General features: G+C 49.4%; 1 protein-coding gene across 1 annotated transcript in view; it reads right to left on the minus strand.

Annotated features, from left to right (window-relative positions):
• Positions 1–537: 537 nt before the first annotated feature.
• katnip (katanin interacting protein) overlaps positions 538–15944 on the minus strand; it is a 102573-nt gene continuing 87166 nt past the window's right edge. Inside the window, exons 20-28 of the mRNA XM_051933799.1 lie at positions 14648–14813; positions 12979–13142; positions 11933–12000; positions 10418–10528; positions 7387–7526; positions 6539–6640; positions 6305–6465; positions 5707–5792; positions 538–1573 (exon numbers count right to left, since the gene is read on the minus strand). Coding sequence (XP_051789759.1) covers positions 1518–1573; positions 5707–5792; positions 6305–6465; positions 6539–6640; positions 7387–7526; positions 10418–10528; positions 11933–12000; positions 12979–13142; positions 14648–14813 — 1054 coding nt within the window. The 3' untranslated portion in view covers positions 538–1517. The remainder of the gene's footprint in view (positions 1574–5706; positions 5793–6304; positions 6466–6538; positions 6641–7386; positions 7527–10417; positions 10529–11932; positions 12001–12978; positions 13143–14647; positions 14814–15944) is intronic.

Below are 15944 nucleotides of genomic sequence, written 5' to 3' on the forward strand. Positions count from 1 at the left end.
AAAATGTGCAAAATGATATAAAAGTACAAAGTCAGAAGTGTAGAAAGTAAAATGATACAAATAATGAGTAATAAACTAATGCTAATACATATATACTGTCAAAATGTTTGTGTAGTGTACCTTGAAGCACAATGCAATACACAACCCAACGGGACTGTAGCAGCCTGATTCCTTGCGGATTTTCTTTCCGGACTGATCAGCTAGCCTTTGAACGCCATATGGGTGGCTGACACGCGCGTCACTTTTTCAATTTCACTGCCTGAAGACGGATTTGCTTCGTCTTCTCTGCTCGTATCGCTGTCAAGAGTGTGCAGAATAATGTTTCTTATGAAACGCCATTATGAGGCTAGGAGGAGATGTGTCTGCACCATTGCCTGGGTGACACTCGTCCCTAATGCTGCCTCCCGGGCCTAACACTAACAGCCCTGGTGACGCTCGGGGCCTAACACTCCGTATTACACCCTCCAAAGGGACAAATTAATGGGTGAAGCCAAATCCTGTGGCTGTCCAGAAAGAATGACAGAACCAAAGTGCAGATATTTGGAAATATTTTATTAAAAAGGCTTGATAAAATATAAATGTCCAAAGTTAGCGGTATACACTTTATACATGCGAGTTATGTACAACCTCGGAATGAATGCCAAATGTTCCTTTCTCTGAACGTAAACTTGAAATTGACAGTTTTGAATGATTGGTGTGGCTCATGTTGAGGAAATGTCAGCCAAGTATATTTTGTTATTTAAACCCCCAACCCCACCACCATCACCATCACCATCACCTACAATGCAAACATAATTGTGGGTTTGAAACCTAAAGGCAGGCAGTAAAAGCGGGAGGCTGCTGGGATGTCACCCCCCCTCCATTCTGTGAAGGACTTGCTCTACATGAGTATAACAGGGTTGCGTTGCTCCTGTCCTGGCAGGCCCACTGGAACAAATTCAGTTTTTTTTTTACTTGGAATGGAAGTCCTGAACTGTTTTAAGAAGAATTCCAGCTTGCAGAGGTTTGGGGGGTTTGTTTGGTTTCGTTCCTTTCTATAGTTTAGAAAAAACAGTAAATGGCAACCTGCTTTGCTGCCTAAACACAAACCTTACGTTGTAATGCTGAGCTCCAAATAAAAAAATAAGGAATGGAGTCATTCTTTAATGTGACAAGTTAGCATTTGGAGTTCCTCCGTTACAAATAATTATTTAAATCCGACCTGGCGGGGTGATGAATGTTCATGATGTCGCTGCCATCAAAAGGGATCAAACTAAAGGAAAAAACAACAGAATTACCTCTCCGTGATAAGGTGCTGCCCTTCATGAACATGGTTAGGACCCCCCCCCCCCTGTCTCTCCCCGAACGTCTAGAGTGGGGCACATGCTAGTCCAGCTTGCTTTATACCCGTTATGCCCACCCCTCTGCAAAGGGGCCAGACACTCGGAAGTAAAGGCGTCTCCTCTGTAGGGTCCAGGGTTTCTTGCGCAGTACGAGACGCCACAGCATTCAAGCCGCTTGGGCAGACCCTCCTCTTGTTACCGTCTTTTGCTTGGTTGCCCTCTTTCCGTCATGCAGGTCTTTGGCCTTAAAGCTAATGAAATGAAAAAAAAAATAAAACATTTAAATAAATAAAGCGTTCAAATGTTCTGAATAACCCATGAAGCCCCTAAGGTTTGGGGAGTCCATGGTCATGTGACTGCGGTGGGCTGGCACACCTTGCACCCTCTGTGTTGGCTGGGATTGACTCCAGCAGACCCCCCCAGAAACCCCCCCCCACCCGGTGACCCTGTAGTTAGGATATAGCGGGTTGGGTAATGGATGGATGCTCATGTGACTTTAAACAGGGACCTGAAGTGGGCTCACGTGTGGTGGTCGACGTAAAAAAAGAGTTGGCAGGGTGCAGTGCCCACGATAACAGGGGGGGTCTCTTTTTGAACTGCCGTTCCTGAGGTTTCTTCCATTTTTTTCCCTACAAGGGTTGTTTTTGGGAGTTCTTCCTGGTCCTCTTATAGACTCAAGGCTGGGGGGCTGTCAAAAGGCAGGGCCTGTTAAAGCCCATTGCGGCACTTCTTGTGTGATTTTGGGCTTTACAAAAATAAATGATATCTGGCGTGTGCTGGTCTTCTGAAGGAAAAAATAAGATTCGAATACACAATGTGTGGGGGTCTGAAACGTGAGAAAGCTCTGCTTATAAGAAGGAACAAGTGGACATGGTGGACTTGTCACGGTCAGTTTAAGAAGTCGACCAGACTGTTGTTATATAGTAGACTCACAGTGGGTACATTTGTTCTTGATGCCGATGTCAAACTTAAATATACAAATTCAATGCATTTTGTTTAGGAGCAAAACGTGGAAGTTATTTTCTCCAAATAAACTTTAGTTACCACATAGGAGACAAAATTGTTTGTGCAGACCCGCTACCCAGGAGCTCACGTAGGCCTAACAAGTCGACAGTTTGCTGGTCGCCACTTGGTGAGATGCTAATTGTCGAGATATTCGGATGTGGTTCCTCACGTGTAAAAATAAATGTTTACCCAAAATAGTTTCTTCTTCTTAGCCTGAAGTGAAAGTGCAATATTCTGCTATGTGACGCCACTCTGATTGTTCTTTCTTCTCCTCTATTTACGTGTGTTACCCATGACTATGTGCATATTTGGCACTACCACCCTAAAGGCTGCCTACGGGAGAACTCAAAAGGTGCTGCCTCTGCACACTCAACACCTACGAGTGCCCACAGACCGACCTCGGGGCTGCAGTGCCAAAGATGAGCCAATTCATGTTTGCCAGTCAGTGTTTTAAACTTTATAACACACTGGTGAGGCCTCAGCTGGAGTCCTGGGTGCAGTTTTGGTCTTCAGGTTACAAAAAAGGACATAAGAGCACTAGAGAAAGGTCCAGAGAAGAGCAACTACAGGGGATGAGTTATGAGGAAAGATTTAAAAGAGCTGCGCCTTTACAGTTTAAGAGGAGACCTGACTGAAGTGGGCAAAATGAGGAAGGGGGTTAGGGCAGTGGGTCGAGGCGGTGACTTTAAAATGAGTTCATCAGGAACACCGTTAGAAAGTTGAAGAGTACATTTTGCACAAACATTAGGAAGTTTTTCTTTACACAGAGAACCACAGACACCTGGTGTGAGTGACCAGTAGTGTGGTGGACAGTCGGACTTTAGGGACCTTCAGAACTCGACCTGAGGAATTAAGCGAATAGGACTGGGCAGCTTTCTGGGGCAGACTGGCGCCCAGCCTTGTCCAGAATGTTCTACACGTTTAAAACGTGAGGATGTGTAAGTCACAATTTTGCACTGTTCAGTAATTGAGATGGCCGCAGAAAGAAGCCGTGCCCGTCGAGCATGCTGGCGTGGGCCGTTTTAGAAAGGTGCTATCTAAGAGTTAATGGTGTTAAGACTAGAAACCCAGAGGGCACAGTGGTGGCTCAGAGGGTGAGGATCTGTGCTGGTATCTGGAAGGTTGTTGGTTCAAATCCCATTACTGCTGGAAGGGATCCTACTCTGTTGGGCCCTTAACCTGGAAACTGCTCTGGGGTGCTGTACAATGGCTGGCCCTGCGCTCAGACCCCCCAAAGGTCACACAAAAAGACGGATTAATAAAATATATCAGAAAAACACGGCAAAAAGTCTTGGCCTGTGTCCGCACTACGGTATTCTTAAATCTCCATCCACACCAGCATGTTCACGTAGTTTACGAACGCGTCTCTGCTCAAGCTAAAATGACTCAAGGATGAGCAATTTGCCAGAAACAGGGAAGGGGAAGCGTCCTCCTTTAAGGGATGGCGACAGTGCCAGCCATGGGATTTCTGGTGAAACTGTAGTGAACGGTAAATGATTTGTCTAGAATGTACAAAATGCAATTTAGATGATGCACACTGGTGAGCAACACAACTCCTCTGTGTCCGAAAATGGTTCTCTATCCTGTGAAGGGTAACCAGTCAGAGAATCGGATGTTGTAACTAGCAAGGTCCAATCAGGGAAAGGGCCACATAGTGTAGTAGGCAAGAACCAATCAGAGCGCAACTAAGACTCTGCGTTTTCAAACTTCTTCGTTTTCACTTCTCCACACTGCAATGGTGAGCCACTTGTTTGTGAACTTAACAGCTCTGGAGAAGCGTTGTCAAAAGTAGGTTAGATGATGTGGAGATAGTGAATCAGGAAGTGCAATGGATTAGCAAGGAGGAAGTAAGGACTGCGATGAAGAGGATGAAGAATGGAAAGGCTGTTGGTCCAGATGACATATCTGTGGAAGCATGGAGGTGTTTAGGTGAGATGGCAGTGGAGTTTTTAACCAAATTGTTTAATGGAGTCTTGGAAAGTGAGAGGAGGCCTGAGGTGTGGAGAAGAAGAAGTGTACTGATAGGCCGATATTTAAGAATAAGGAGGATGTGCAGGACTGCAGTAACTATAGGGGGATAAAACTGATGAGCCACAGCATGAAGTTATGGGAAAGAGTAGTGGAAGCTCAGTTAAGAAGTGAGGTGATGATTAGTGAGCAGCAGGATGGTTTCATGCCAAGAAAGAGCACCACAGATGAGATGTTTGCTCTGAGAATGTTGATGGAGAAGTTTAGAGAAGGCCAGAAGGAGTTGCATTGCATCTTTGTGGACCTGAAGAAAGCAAATGACAGGGTGACTGAGAGGAGCTGTGGTATTGGATGAGGAAGTCGGGAGTGGCAGAGAAGTACGTAAGAGTGGTCCAGGATATGTACGAGGGGAGTGTGACTGTGGTGAGGTCTGTGGTAGGAGTGACAGAGGTGGGATTACATCAGGGATCGGCTCTGAGCCCTTTCTTATTTACAATGGTGATGGACAGACGAGATTAGACAGGAGTCCCCGTGGACTGTGATGTCTGCTGATGACATTGTGATCTGCAGGTTGAGGAGACCCTGGAGAGGTGGAGATCTGAGAAGAGAGGAATGAAGGTCAGTAAATGAGAGGGAGGTCAGTGGGATGGTGAGGATGAGGGAGTAGAGTTGGTGAAGGTGGAGGAGTTTAAATACTTGGGATCAACAGTACAGAGTAACGGGGAGTGTGGAAGAGAAGTGAAGAAGAGAGTGCAGGCAGGGTGGAGTGGGTGGAGAAGAGTGTCAGGAGTGATTTGAGACAGATGGATATCAGCAAGAGTGAAAGGGAAGGTCTACAGGACGGTAGTGAGACCAGCTGGAGACGGTGGCACAGGAGACAGAGCTGGAGGTGGCAGAGTTAAAGATGTGAAGATTTGCATTTGGTGTGATGAGGATGGACAGGATTAGAAATGAGGACATTAGAGGGTCAGCTCAAGTTGGACAGCTGGGAGACAAAGTCAGAAAGGAGAGATGGCGTTGGTTTGGACATGTGCAGAGGAGAGATGCTGGGTATATTGGGTGAAGGGTGCCAAGGATAGAGCTGCCAGGCAGGAGGAGAAGAGGAAGGCCTAAGAGAAGGTTTATGGATGTGGTGAGAGAGGACATGCAGGTGATGGGGTGACAGAGCAAGATGACAAGGACAGGAAGATATGGAAGATGATCCGCTGTGACAACCCCTAACGGGAGCAGCTGAAGAACGCTGTTAAAAGTTTCCTGGTTCTGGGGGTTAAACATAGCGGAGTAGCGTGGAGTGGAGACTGATGTCCGCTATAAATGAGCTGTGGACGCGGCCTTAGCATCAACCGTCTGCCTTTAAAAACACGCAGGAGGTCAACAAGCAGGCAGCCAAGTGGGGAGGAAACGGACCTACCTGGATCAGCACTCTGTCGCCTTTTGCCGTTATTAACAATTTGGTTTTCGTTGGTCATCTTTATGTCCTGATCCTCGACGTAGTTACTGGAGGGGAAGGAAAGAAAAGTTCTGTTAAGGAGAAAGATTAAAAAAAAAACAGAGAGAAAGGCTTTGTGAGCCACATAAACATCACTGACACAATTCTGAAAGCGAACGTTTATACCAAAGCGGGGTGAGGTGAGGTGCGGGGGGCAGCGCCAGGTGTGTGAGTGTGTGTGTCTAGCATCTATGCCAAGTCACAAGAGGGTGGGACACCTTTTGTTGCTTTTCTACTTACTCCCCTGGGTTCCTCTGTGGTTGTGGGCTTAGGCAGGCAAACAGGCAAAGAAATAGACATGAAAGGCGCTATATTAGGGAGAGTTGGTATGAGAGAGAGATAAAATACATCAAAACCAAAAAGAACTGTCTGAGTAACGGGGATCCATCAGGAACAAAAAGACATGAAGACAGTAAAAGGAAATCGAGACCGGTGGGTGCATTCTGGGTAACGTGACCCCCCCTCAGTAACCGCAGGTTTAGTTTGCCGCCAGTGCATCAGCAGGGTTGAGAGATGATACCTTATCACCGTGCTTTTCTCTCGGAGTAGGATCTTCTCGTTATCCGTAAACAAGATGGTGTGGTACGGAACGACGGGATCGCAGGTGGGCAGAATACCCCGCGCCATGTGATTCACTGCATCCAAAATCCCGTTGTACACCAGCAGGTCATCGACTAGCAGCTGCAGTGGAAACAGCAGACCCATTAACATTTAATAAGGAGGGGCCGTTCACCCCTCGACCGCCGTTACTCACCCCAAACTCTTTGACGCCCCTCTGCGGAGTTTTCGAGTAGTTCCACAGCTTAATCATGGAGACGGTGACTGGCTGGTCAAAAATGATGTAAACTCGGTTGACCTGCATGGAAGGGAAAAGAAGCCACAATATCGATATTTTTATAGAGATTGTCGTGTGTGTGTGTGTGTGTTGGAGGACCTCCCCCTTCGCTCGAGCCAGGTATGTGATAACCCACCGGGGCCAGAGGAGGGCACCATCACTGATGTTCTCCTCTCCCTGAAGCTCAGAGAGCCCACCCAGCGAATTACACTTAGCCCCGCCCATAATGAGACATGCTGCCATTGATGTTCTCCGCCTCCTCTCCCTGCAGCTGTGAGACCCCGCCCAGTGAGGGCACTTAGCCCCGCCCATTCTGAGACACGCTGCCGTAACAAGCCTGGCTGCCCGACAGGAGTGGGCACTAACCCAAGAGCAAACTGGCAGATGGACCCCCCAAGCGACTGACCCTTCAGTTACACAAGTTGTTATTTAAGCCCAAATGGCGATTTGTTTTCTTGATTTCCAAGACTTTTTGTTTCTATTTGACCAACAACAACTAAACGGGACGAGCCAGTTGGTGTCCCAAATGACTCCTGCTGTTCATCCTGCACCCCATCACCTTTCCTACTTATCATACAGCTGCCCCCCACCCCCACCCCCCCCGTTCTATGCTGTTAAATGGCAAGTGCTGATGGCTATTTGACTATAAAGGGGGACGTCCAAATAAAGCTGCCGTGTCCTTCTCCCCTCCGCCACCACCAAATCCATTAAAGAGGAAACCAACCAAAAAAAAAAAAAAAAAATGGAACACAAATCCGCCGCCATACCAGGCCGGGCAGCAGGGGTGCCAGCCACATGTGCCTCCCGTCATGAGTGTTGTTCACGCCGTCTATCAGCTTATCGGGGGTCCTTACGTCTCCCGTCACGCTGTCCAAAACGTTCACGCTGTCTGGAAAGGCGGCAATGTCTTAAAAGTCGGTGTGAAGGATTATAAAATAAAATACGTTACAGAAAAACAAAATAAATAAATAAATCACCAAGGGGGCACACGGCCCACATCAGAACACATTCAGAAACTGAGAGAAGTAATTTGTCGATTTCACAGCCATTTTTCCGGGTCAACAGCGTGCTGCTTATTTTGTGCCAACTGTTTAAGGTGTTGGGTGCCTTCCTTGACAGGACCCTCCTTATTGGATACATAAGGAACAATAGAAACGTGACAAACGAGAGGAGCCCACCCTTCAGTCCATCAGGCCTGTTTGTGTAACTAATAGCTAAGCTGTCCCCTAAATCTCGTCTGGGTCCATCTTAAAGGGTGGCGAAGGTACCGAGGCGTCTCAGTAGTTTGACTATCTAGTGGACCCACAAGACTTGCTAGGGGATCCACAGGCGCCCCACCATCCTGGCCCTGGGGACAGCTGGGAGTACTGGACTTGACCACCCATGCCATGTTCATCATTGCTGCTGTCTGACTGCCTTGACTGGGGGGCATGTGGGCATGTAAAGCGGGCAGGTTAGGGTTCTGCTGTCAACACAGAACGGCTGGCAGGGGCGGGAGGTCATGGGGCATCAGTCCATCACCGGCCCCACAGCACTTAGTGATAACCAGCCGGGTGAGCACTGAAGGCTCTCGTCTCACTTCACAAGATGAATTTCTGATGAGCTTCCTTTTTGTTTTTCCTTATTTTAGAATTCCTCTCTCATTAACAGTTTGTCCTGATAAACAGCAGCCATCAGTACAAATGGTAAGGAGGTCCAGTCCAGACAGCAACTGAAGGCGGGCACCGAAGAGTCGTCACGCTGTGCATGTGAACTAACGCAGGCAGGAGAGAATGGCACCGGACGGTGTACACGTGACAACAACAACAAAACGCTAGGGGGCAACACAGGGAGGAGTGACGGTGACACCAGTGGGCGATGTAGTCAGGGCCACCATCAGTGACAGTGTCACTAGCGGGTGCTGCAGTCAGAATGCCATCAGTGACAGTGACAGGTGATGTAGTCAGGGATACCATGAGTGACGGTGACACTAGCGGGCAAGGTAGTCAGAATGCCATCAGTGACAGTGACACTAGCGGGCGATGTAGTCAGGGATACCATCAGTGACAGTGTCATGACACTAGAGGGCGCTGCAGTCAGAATGCCATCAGTGACAGTGACACCAGTGGGCGATGTAGTCAGGGATACCATGAGTGATGGTGACACTAGCGGGCGATGTAGTCAGAATGCCATCAATGACAGTGACACTAGCGGGCGATGTAGTCAGGGATACCATGAGTGACGGTGACACTAGCGGGCGATGTAGTCAGAATGCCATCAATGACAGTGACACCAGTGGGCGATGTAGTCAGGGATACCATTAGTGACGGTGACACCAGCGGGTGATGTAGTCACGGCCACCATCAGTGACAGTGTCACTAGCGGGTGCTGCAGTCAGAATGCCATCAGTGACAGTGACAGGTGATGTAGTCAGGGATACCTTGAGTGACAGTGACACTGGAGGGTGCTGCAGTCAGAATGCCATCAGTGGGCGATGTAGTCAGGGATACCATCAGTGACAGTGTCATGACACTAGAAGGAGCTGCAGTCAGAATGCCATCAGTGACAGTGACCCCAGTGGGCGATGTAGTCAGGGATACCATGAGTGATGGTGACACTAGCGGGCGATGTAGTCAGAATGCCATCAATGACAGTGACACTAGCGGGCGATGTAGTCAGGGATACCATGAGTGACGGTGACACCAGCGGGTGATGTAGTCACGGCCACCATCAGTGACAGTGTCACTAGCGGGTGCTGCAGTCAGAATGCCATCAGTGACAGTGACAGGTGATGTAGTCAGGGATACCATGAGTGACGGTGACACTAGCGGGCAAGGTAGTCAGAATGCCATCAGTGACAGTGACACTAGCGGGCGATGTAGTCAGGGATACCATAAGTGACGGTGACACTAGCGGGTGCTGCAGTCAGAATGCCATCAGTGACAGTGACAGGTGATGTAGTCAGGGATACCTTGAGTGACAGTGACACTGGAGGGTGCTGCAGTCAGAATGCCATCAGTGGGCGATGTAGTCAGGGATACCATCAGTGACAGTGTCATGACACTAGAAGGAGCTGCAGTCAGAATGCCATCAGTGACAGTGACCCCAGTGGGCGATGTAGTCAGGGATACCATGAGTGACGGTGACACTAGTGGGCGATGTAGTCAGAATGCCATCAATGACAGTGACACTAGCGGGCGATGTAGTCAGAATGCCATCAGTGACAGTGACACCAGTGGGCGATGTAGTCAGGGATACCATGAGTGACAGTGACGGGAGATGTAGTCAGGGCCACCATTACTTCAGAGTAAGAAAGACAAGTGACAAGGTGAGGCACTACGTTGACTAGTGGTGGCGCTGAAGTACAAATCTCACTGTGCCCTGCAGATGTGCTCTGGAGGTCCCTGAAAACGCTTCACAGTTCAAACTGAAGAGGGCGATGTAGAGAAGGCTGCAGTCAGTGACAGACTTCAGACACTAGAGGGCGATGGAGTCAGGGCTATCATCAGTGACAGTGAGACTAAAAACTAAATAAAGGCAAACACATTAGAATAAAAGCACAAAAAGAATGAAAGGTATGGCAACAAAAAAAGGTCAGAGCTGGCACAATGAAAGGCGCTATATAAAATGAAGCTTGAGGTGGACAGAGTAAGGCAGTGCAAAAATGAACCTTGAGCTATAAATAATAAAATACAATGCCGGAATAAGAAGTGAAAGGCACTATAAAAATGAAGCCTGTGACAAGCCATAAAAGGCGTAAAGCAGACAATGGAAGGCGCCTTATAGGTGGGCGCACTGCGGCCCCTTTCTTAAGGATACTGTTTTCAGTGAGGGTGATCTTCTGGTCGTGTTCGTCGTAGAACTCCAGCCCGTTGAGCCCGATGTAGTAGGGGTCACCCCAGCTTGTGAGCAGCTGCAGCTGAAAGATGACTGAGACAAAAGGGTTAAGGAGGCCAAAGCAGGAGACGTTTGAGAGACCACCAATGTCCACTCAGCACCCTCTGGTAGGTGGAAAATAAACTAAATGGGCCAGTGGCCTGGGGGTCTACTGTCGCCGAGTCACAACTTCAGAATCCGGGGTTCTAATGTGTGGACACGAGTTTTGTGGGCTCTCCTCGCGTCTCCTTGTTTTCTTCTTCAGGTAATGCAGATCTCCCACCAGAGCTCAAACGTGCAGATTAGGGATAGTGGTGACTGGGGGGCAGCCGCAAACTTACCAGGCTCTCCCACTTCAGATTCCAGCTTGGCCACAGACTTGATAAGATTGTCAGCATTTGAGGGACTGAAATTAAACCAGCAGGAATACAAAATGGAAGGATTGAAGACTGGGGGGGGGGGACTGGGATTCGACTGTGGGGACCCTAATTTGTGAGCAAGCTGTGGGGCTTGTTGGGCAAAACCTTTAAAAACACAAAATTAAGTTGGATGAAAAAAAAAAAAAAAAAAAAAAACCTGCCCACTTGATCACCTATAATATCAGCCACCAGGTGGCAGCATAGTGCTAGGCAGTTGGTATCAGCCACCAGATGGCAGCATGGGTCTGGACATGTAATATAAGCCATTAGGAGGCAACATAGTGCTATGCTGGTCATATAAAAATCAGACATTAGGTGGCAGCATAGTACTGACAATGAGATATTGACCACTAGGAGGCAGTATAGTGCTGGCCATGTAAAATCAGACAGTAGGTGGCAGCACAGAGCTGGCTTCATAATGTCTGACTGCTAGAGGGCAGTATGGTTCTACCCAAGTGATGTCAGACGTGATGTTAGTATTGGGATATTGGCCACTAGGTGGCAGCATGGTGCCGGGCATGTAATATAAGCCATTAGGAGGCAACATGGCGCTATGCTGGTCATATAAAAATCAGACATTAGGTGGCAGCATAGTACTGGCATTGTGATATTGACCACTAGGAGGCAGTATAGTGCTGGCTGTTTTGAAAATCAGACATTAAGTGCTACATGGTATCTGCTGCTAGAGGGCAGTATGGTTCTACCCAAGTGATGTCTGCCACTAGAAAGCAGCATGATGCTGGTATTGTGATATCGGCCACTAGATGGCACCATGCTGTTGGCCATATTATATTGGCCACTAGGAGGCAGCGTGATGCACATCATGCAATCAGCCACTAGGTGGCAGCACAGTATTGGGCACGTATCATCAGCCAATAGATGGCAGCCATATGATTCCAGCCACCAGGAGGCCTAGTACTGTGCACATGATATCAGTCACTGGGGCGTAAACTGGGGCTGGTATTGTGACATCGGCCAGTAGGAGGCAGCATGTTGCCAACCATCTGAGGTGATCTAACCAAACAACCATAAAGGATACATCCACATGGCATCAGGGGGGCTTCATAGTCCATGCTGCTTTGCTCAATGTCCTTGGAGAAGCGGTTGCTAAAAGCCAAAACAGAAGACCTTTTACAGCACAAGTACATCAGACGGTCTTAGGCAGCGGGCCTGCAGTCGTCGTTCTTCATCTCTCCGTCACCCCTCACCAGCCCCTGCTCCTCGGGCTGCGCCTTGCCACTTCTCTCCGGTGCCTAATCCGATTTCTCGCCCCGCTTCCTGTCATCGCTTTGGCTTCTGCTTTTTTTCCTCCTCAATTTCCCTAACTGGCTTTGCTCTGGCCTGCCGCGGAGCTCACACACATGGCACCTAATTACGTTTGCTTGATTCTTTCTGGAGGCCGTCATGCCCAGGAGTTCATTTATTTCCTGTGGCATCTGCACACACATTCTGGCACTTGAGACGGCAGGTCATTTTAACGTCACGGCCCCCATTTCTGTTTGGTGCCTTCCAGTACGGCCTCGCCACTAACGTCCGCTAACGTCTTGTAATTTCCAGTTCCCTTTTGAACGTTCCCTGGGCACCAAAGACAAAGTGCGGCCTGCTACCTTCTAGACAGTAAAGACCTGCAACCTCTGGCACATGCCAAGATACGTCCTCTACCCAATTCAGGGTTGGCGTTTGGGATGAACAAGACTTTAACAACAACTAAGAACATGGAGCTAGACAAAGCAGGTGGGAAAGGACGAGATGCAAGAGGCGAGTGTGAAACTGGGCATTCTGAATGGTGTGGCACACAGAATGTAACCCGCCAATTCTTTAATGACGTAAAGTGCCCAGTTTTTGTCAGCCCCGCCACTCAAAAGGGACAACTGGTCAATCCACAGGAGTGGCATGAGGCCTGCTGTCATTTGTGAATGGTGGGAAAACTGCACGGCATCACAGTCAGGGTTTGACCAAGATGAGGTGTGTGCCCATATTTTAAATGTGGCACTTTTAGCAGGATTGTCACCCCTCCAGCTTCACTCTTATGTCGTCCATCACCCACAAGGTGCCCACAACTTTGCACTGACGGCTTCATCTCACCTGAGCTTCTGCTTTTTGGGCCGATTGCCCGCAGACTGCAGAAAATCGATGAAGAGGATCTCTTGGGCAAAGTCAAAGTGGCAGTTGCCAGGTCCTTTCCGGATTAGAAATCCTTCTGGGGGTGAGATGCCAACTCCATCGAGAGACACGTGGACGATCTTCACCTAAATGTAAAGGGCAGACAGGAACTTCAGACGTCAAATTGGGTGAAAGAAAGACATTCTGACCAAATAGTGAGCCATAGCTGGGAACGCACAGGACATGCAGAAACGCCTGGCACCCTGGTGTGGACCCACGGCACCCTCTCAAGAATCTGGCACTGGGGCCCAGTCGGAAGCTAGGACTGGATCTAAAATGGGAGGACCTATCCAACAGTCACAAAAAGGATCTGCCAAGTCTGGCAGTGGGTGCAGTGGTCAAGTTGGCATGTTTTACCAGCTAAAGGAGTTGGCACTGAAGCACAGCTGGGAGAGCCTGTCACTGTAGTGGACACACAGATGTGCTGGGCACAGAGGCTGTGGCTGAGCTGGCATCTGAAATAAAGCTGCCTGGTAGGTGCAAAGCTGTTCTCTAGCAGTGTCCTCCAACAGAGGTGGCGGGGGCATCATCAGTAGTAGAGACTGAGCCCCCTCAAATGATCGCCTGTCTCCCAGTGGGCAAACTGAAACCACAAAGTGCTTGGCAGAGTCTAGGATCTAAAATGGGAGAGTCCGACAGGTTCAAAGCACCTACTCAGTGGATTATCAGCACTGTGTAATAGTTGGCATAGGGGCACTGTCAGCAGCCGAGCTTGGACCCAAGCTAAAAGCATGTGCCACTGTGCCAAGCACTATGTGGTTATGTGAAGTTTGAGGCTGGTCACCTATCGTCCAACTCAGTACCTGACAAGGGGTCTGCAGCCGAGTGAACGGGAAAGTCTAACCGGTTCAAAGTACCCACACTGCGGACCCCCAGACCAAAAGGTGCCAACTCTGTCAAAGGAGTTGTCACCTATCACCAGCACAGTACCCACAAATATGCCTGGCACTAACTCTGCAGATGGGCAGGAAAGCACAGATTCAAACTTGTTGCTCAGTGAGCCAGCAGTGCCCTCTAAAGGACCCTGGCAGAGGCAGCCTGTCACCCAGTGGGCACATTTCTTTGTGCTAAGCCTGTCTGTGTGGGCTGCTGTGGTTGAGTTGGACGATCTCTCAGGTTTAAAGCCCTTGTTTAGCAAACCATGCCCTCTGAAAGAGTTGGCACAGGGGCACATTTTGTACTGGAGACCAGAATGGCCCATCACCCAGCGGACACAAAAATGTTCTGCCAAGCCCTGCCAGTCTGTGCTGAACTGGCAGGGCTAAAGCTGACATCTTAGGGGACCCACGGCACCCTCTAGGGGAACTCAGCCGCCAATACAGGATCTGAGCTGGGAGGGCCTGCTGCCAAGTGAACACATGGCACCCACAGATGCAGTTGGCACAATGGGGGGGGGGGGGGAGGGTTCTGATATAGGAGACGTGTAGCAGGGCGGGCAGGCAGGGATTTGGGTTGCCATTTAGACTGGGGGGGTAAGGGGGGGGCGGCACTTTAACTTACTGCTGCTGATTTCTCCAGCAACTTTGGGGGAAAAAAAGGGTACTGGGGGGCAAAGAAATTGTACGCCACGTCTGTTTTTCTAGTTCCTTACGCCTCTGTAAGTGTCCTCCGGAGACTTGTTGTAATTCCAGAAGCGGAGCCCTGCTATCGTCTCAGGACGCTGGAAGTTGATGGACAGGACGTGACTCTGGCCTTCCGTGAAGGGGATCAGCCACATGTGTTCGTCGTCTGTTGTGACGTTGGTGCCGTCAATGAGCCTAAAAAAGAAAAAGGGCGGGCAGGCTGGTGAGGGCAAAGACCACCAGCTGTACAAAACAACTGCCCCAATTTTAATGGAATTCCAGGTCCGCCCCTCCTAACTTGAAATAGTTAATTTAGTTACAAATGTTTTACAATTGTGAGGGAGGAGTCCCGAAAATTCAGATTTATATTTTTTTTTGCCATTGCCTTGACGTGATATGCCACGGACCAATGAACACTGAGATCGGCCAAAATGCTGTGAATCGCTGGCTACTCAAACAAACTCACATTACGAAGATCACGGGACACCGAGACAGGATGATACGCCGTGCACCTCACGATAATGACAGGGGGTTTGACGTGGACCACGAGATACCCAGACTGCCCGATATGGCCCCCCGAGTACAGCCCTGTAGTGCTGACAGAGAAACAAAACTCTGACTGTACCATTTGTCACAAATGTGAGTGTCACAGCTGACTATACAAAGACCTAAGTGGGCCACAGCTCTGACATACCAACATTTCACTACACAAATTAATCTGATGTCCCCTAAATTAATCTTTTGTAAACCCCGAGAATCAACATTATGTGTTTGTGTCTCTGGGAGTCGGGGCCCCTGAAAGTAAATTTCAAAACTCTCAAAGCTCACTACTGGGTGTGTGAGAAAATAAGGTGGCAGAGTACAGAAAGCGCTTCACTGGATGGGTGGAGCCTGCCTACTGCCACTCAGCCACCTGGCCCCACCCAGTCTGCCCCCATTCAGCCACCTGGCCCCACCCAGCCTGCCGCCACTCAGCCACCAGGCCCCACCCAGCCTGCCGCCACTCAGCCACCAGGCCCCACCCAGTCTGCCTCCACTCAGTCCCACCCAGCCACCTGGCCCCACCCAGCCTGCTGCCACTCAGCCACCTGGCCCCACCCAGCCACCTGACCCCACCCAGCCTGCCGAGGGCTAGATGACTGAATGGCAACAGGCAAGGTGGAGAACTATTCACTTGTTTGGCAGAAGGCAGGGCAAAGGAAAGACGACAGAGTGGTAGCAGGCAGGCTTGGCAAGGAGCTAAGGGCTGAATGGCAGTAAAATGGGCGGGGCTAGGCACTGAATGGCAGTGGAATGGGCGGGGCTATGTGCTGAGTGGCAGCAGGC

This window comes from Erpetoichthys calabaricus, chromosome 11 (genome assembly GCF_900747795.2).
Source record: "Erpetoichthys calabaricus chromosome 11, fErpCal1.3, whole genome shotgun sequence".
In the NCBI taxonomy this organism is placed as follows: domain Eukaryota; kingdom Metazoa; phylum Chordata; class Cladistia; order Polypteriformes; family Polypteridae; genus Erpetoichthys; species Erpetoichthys calabaricus.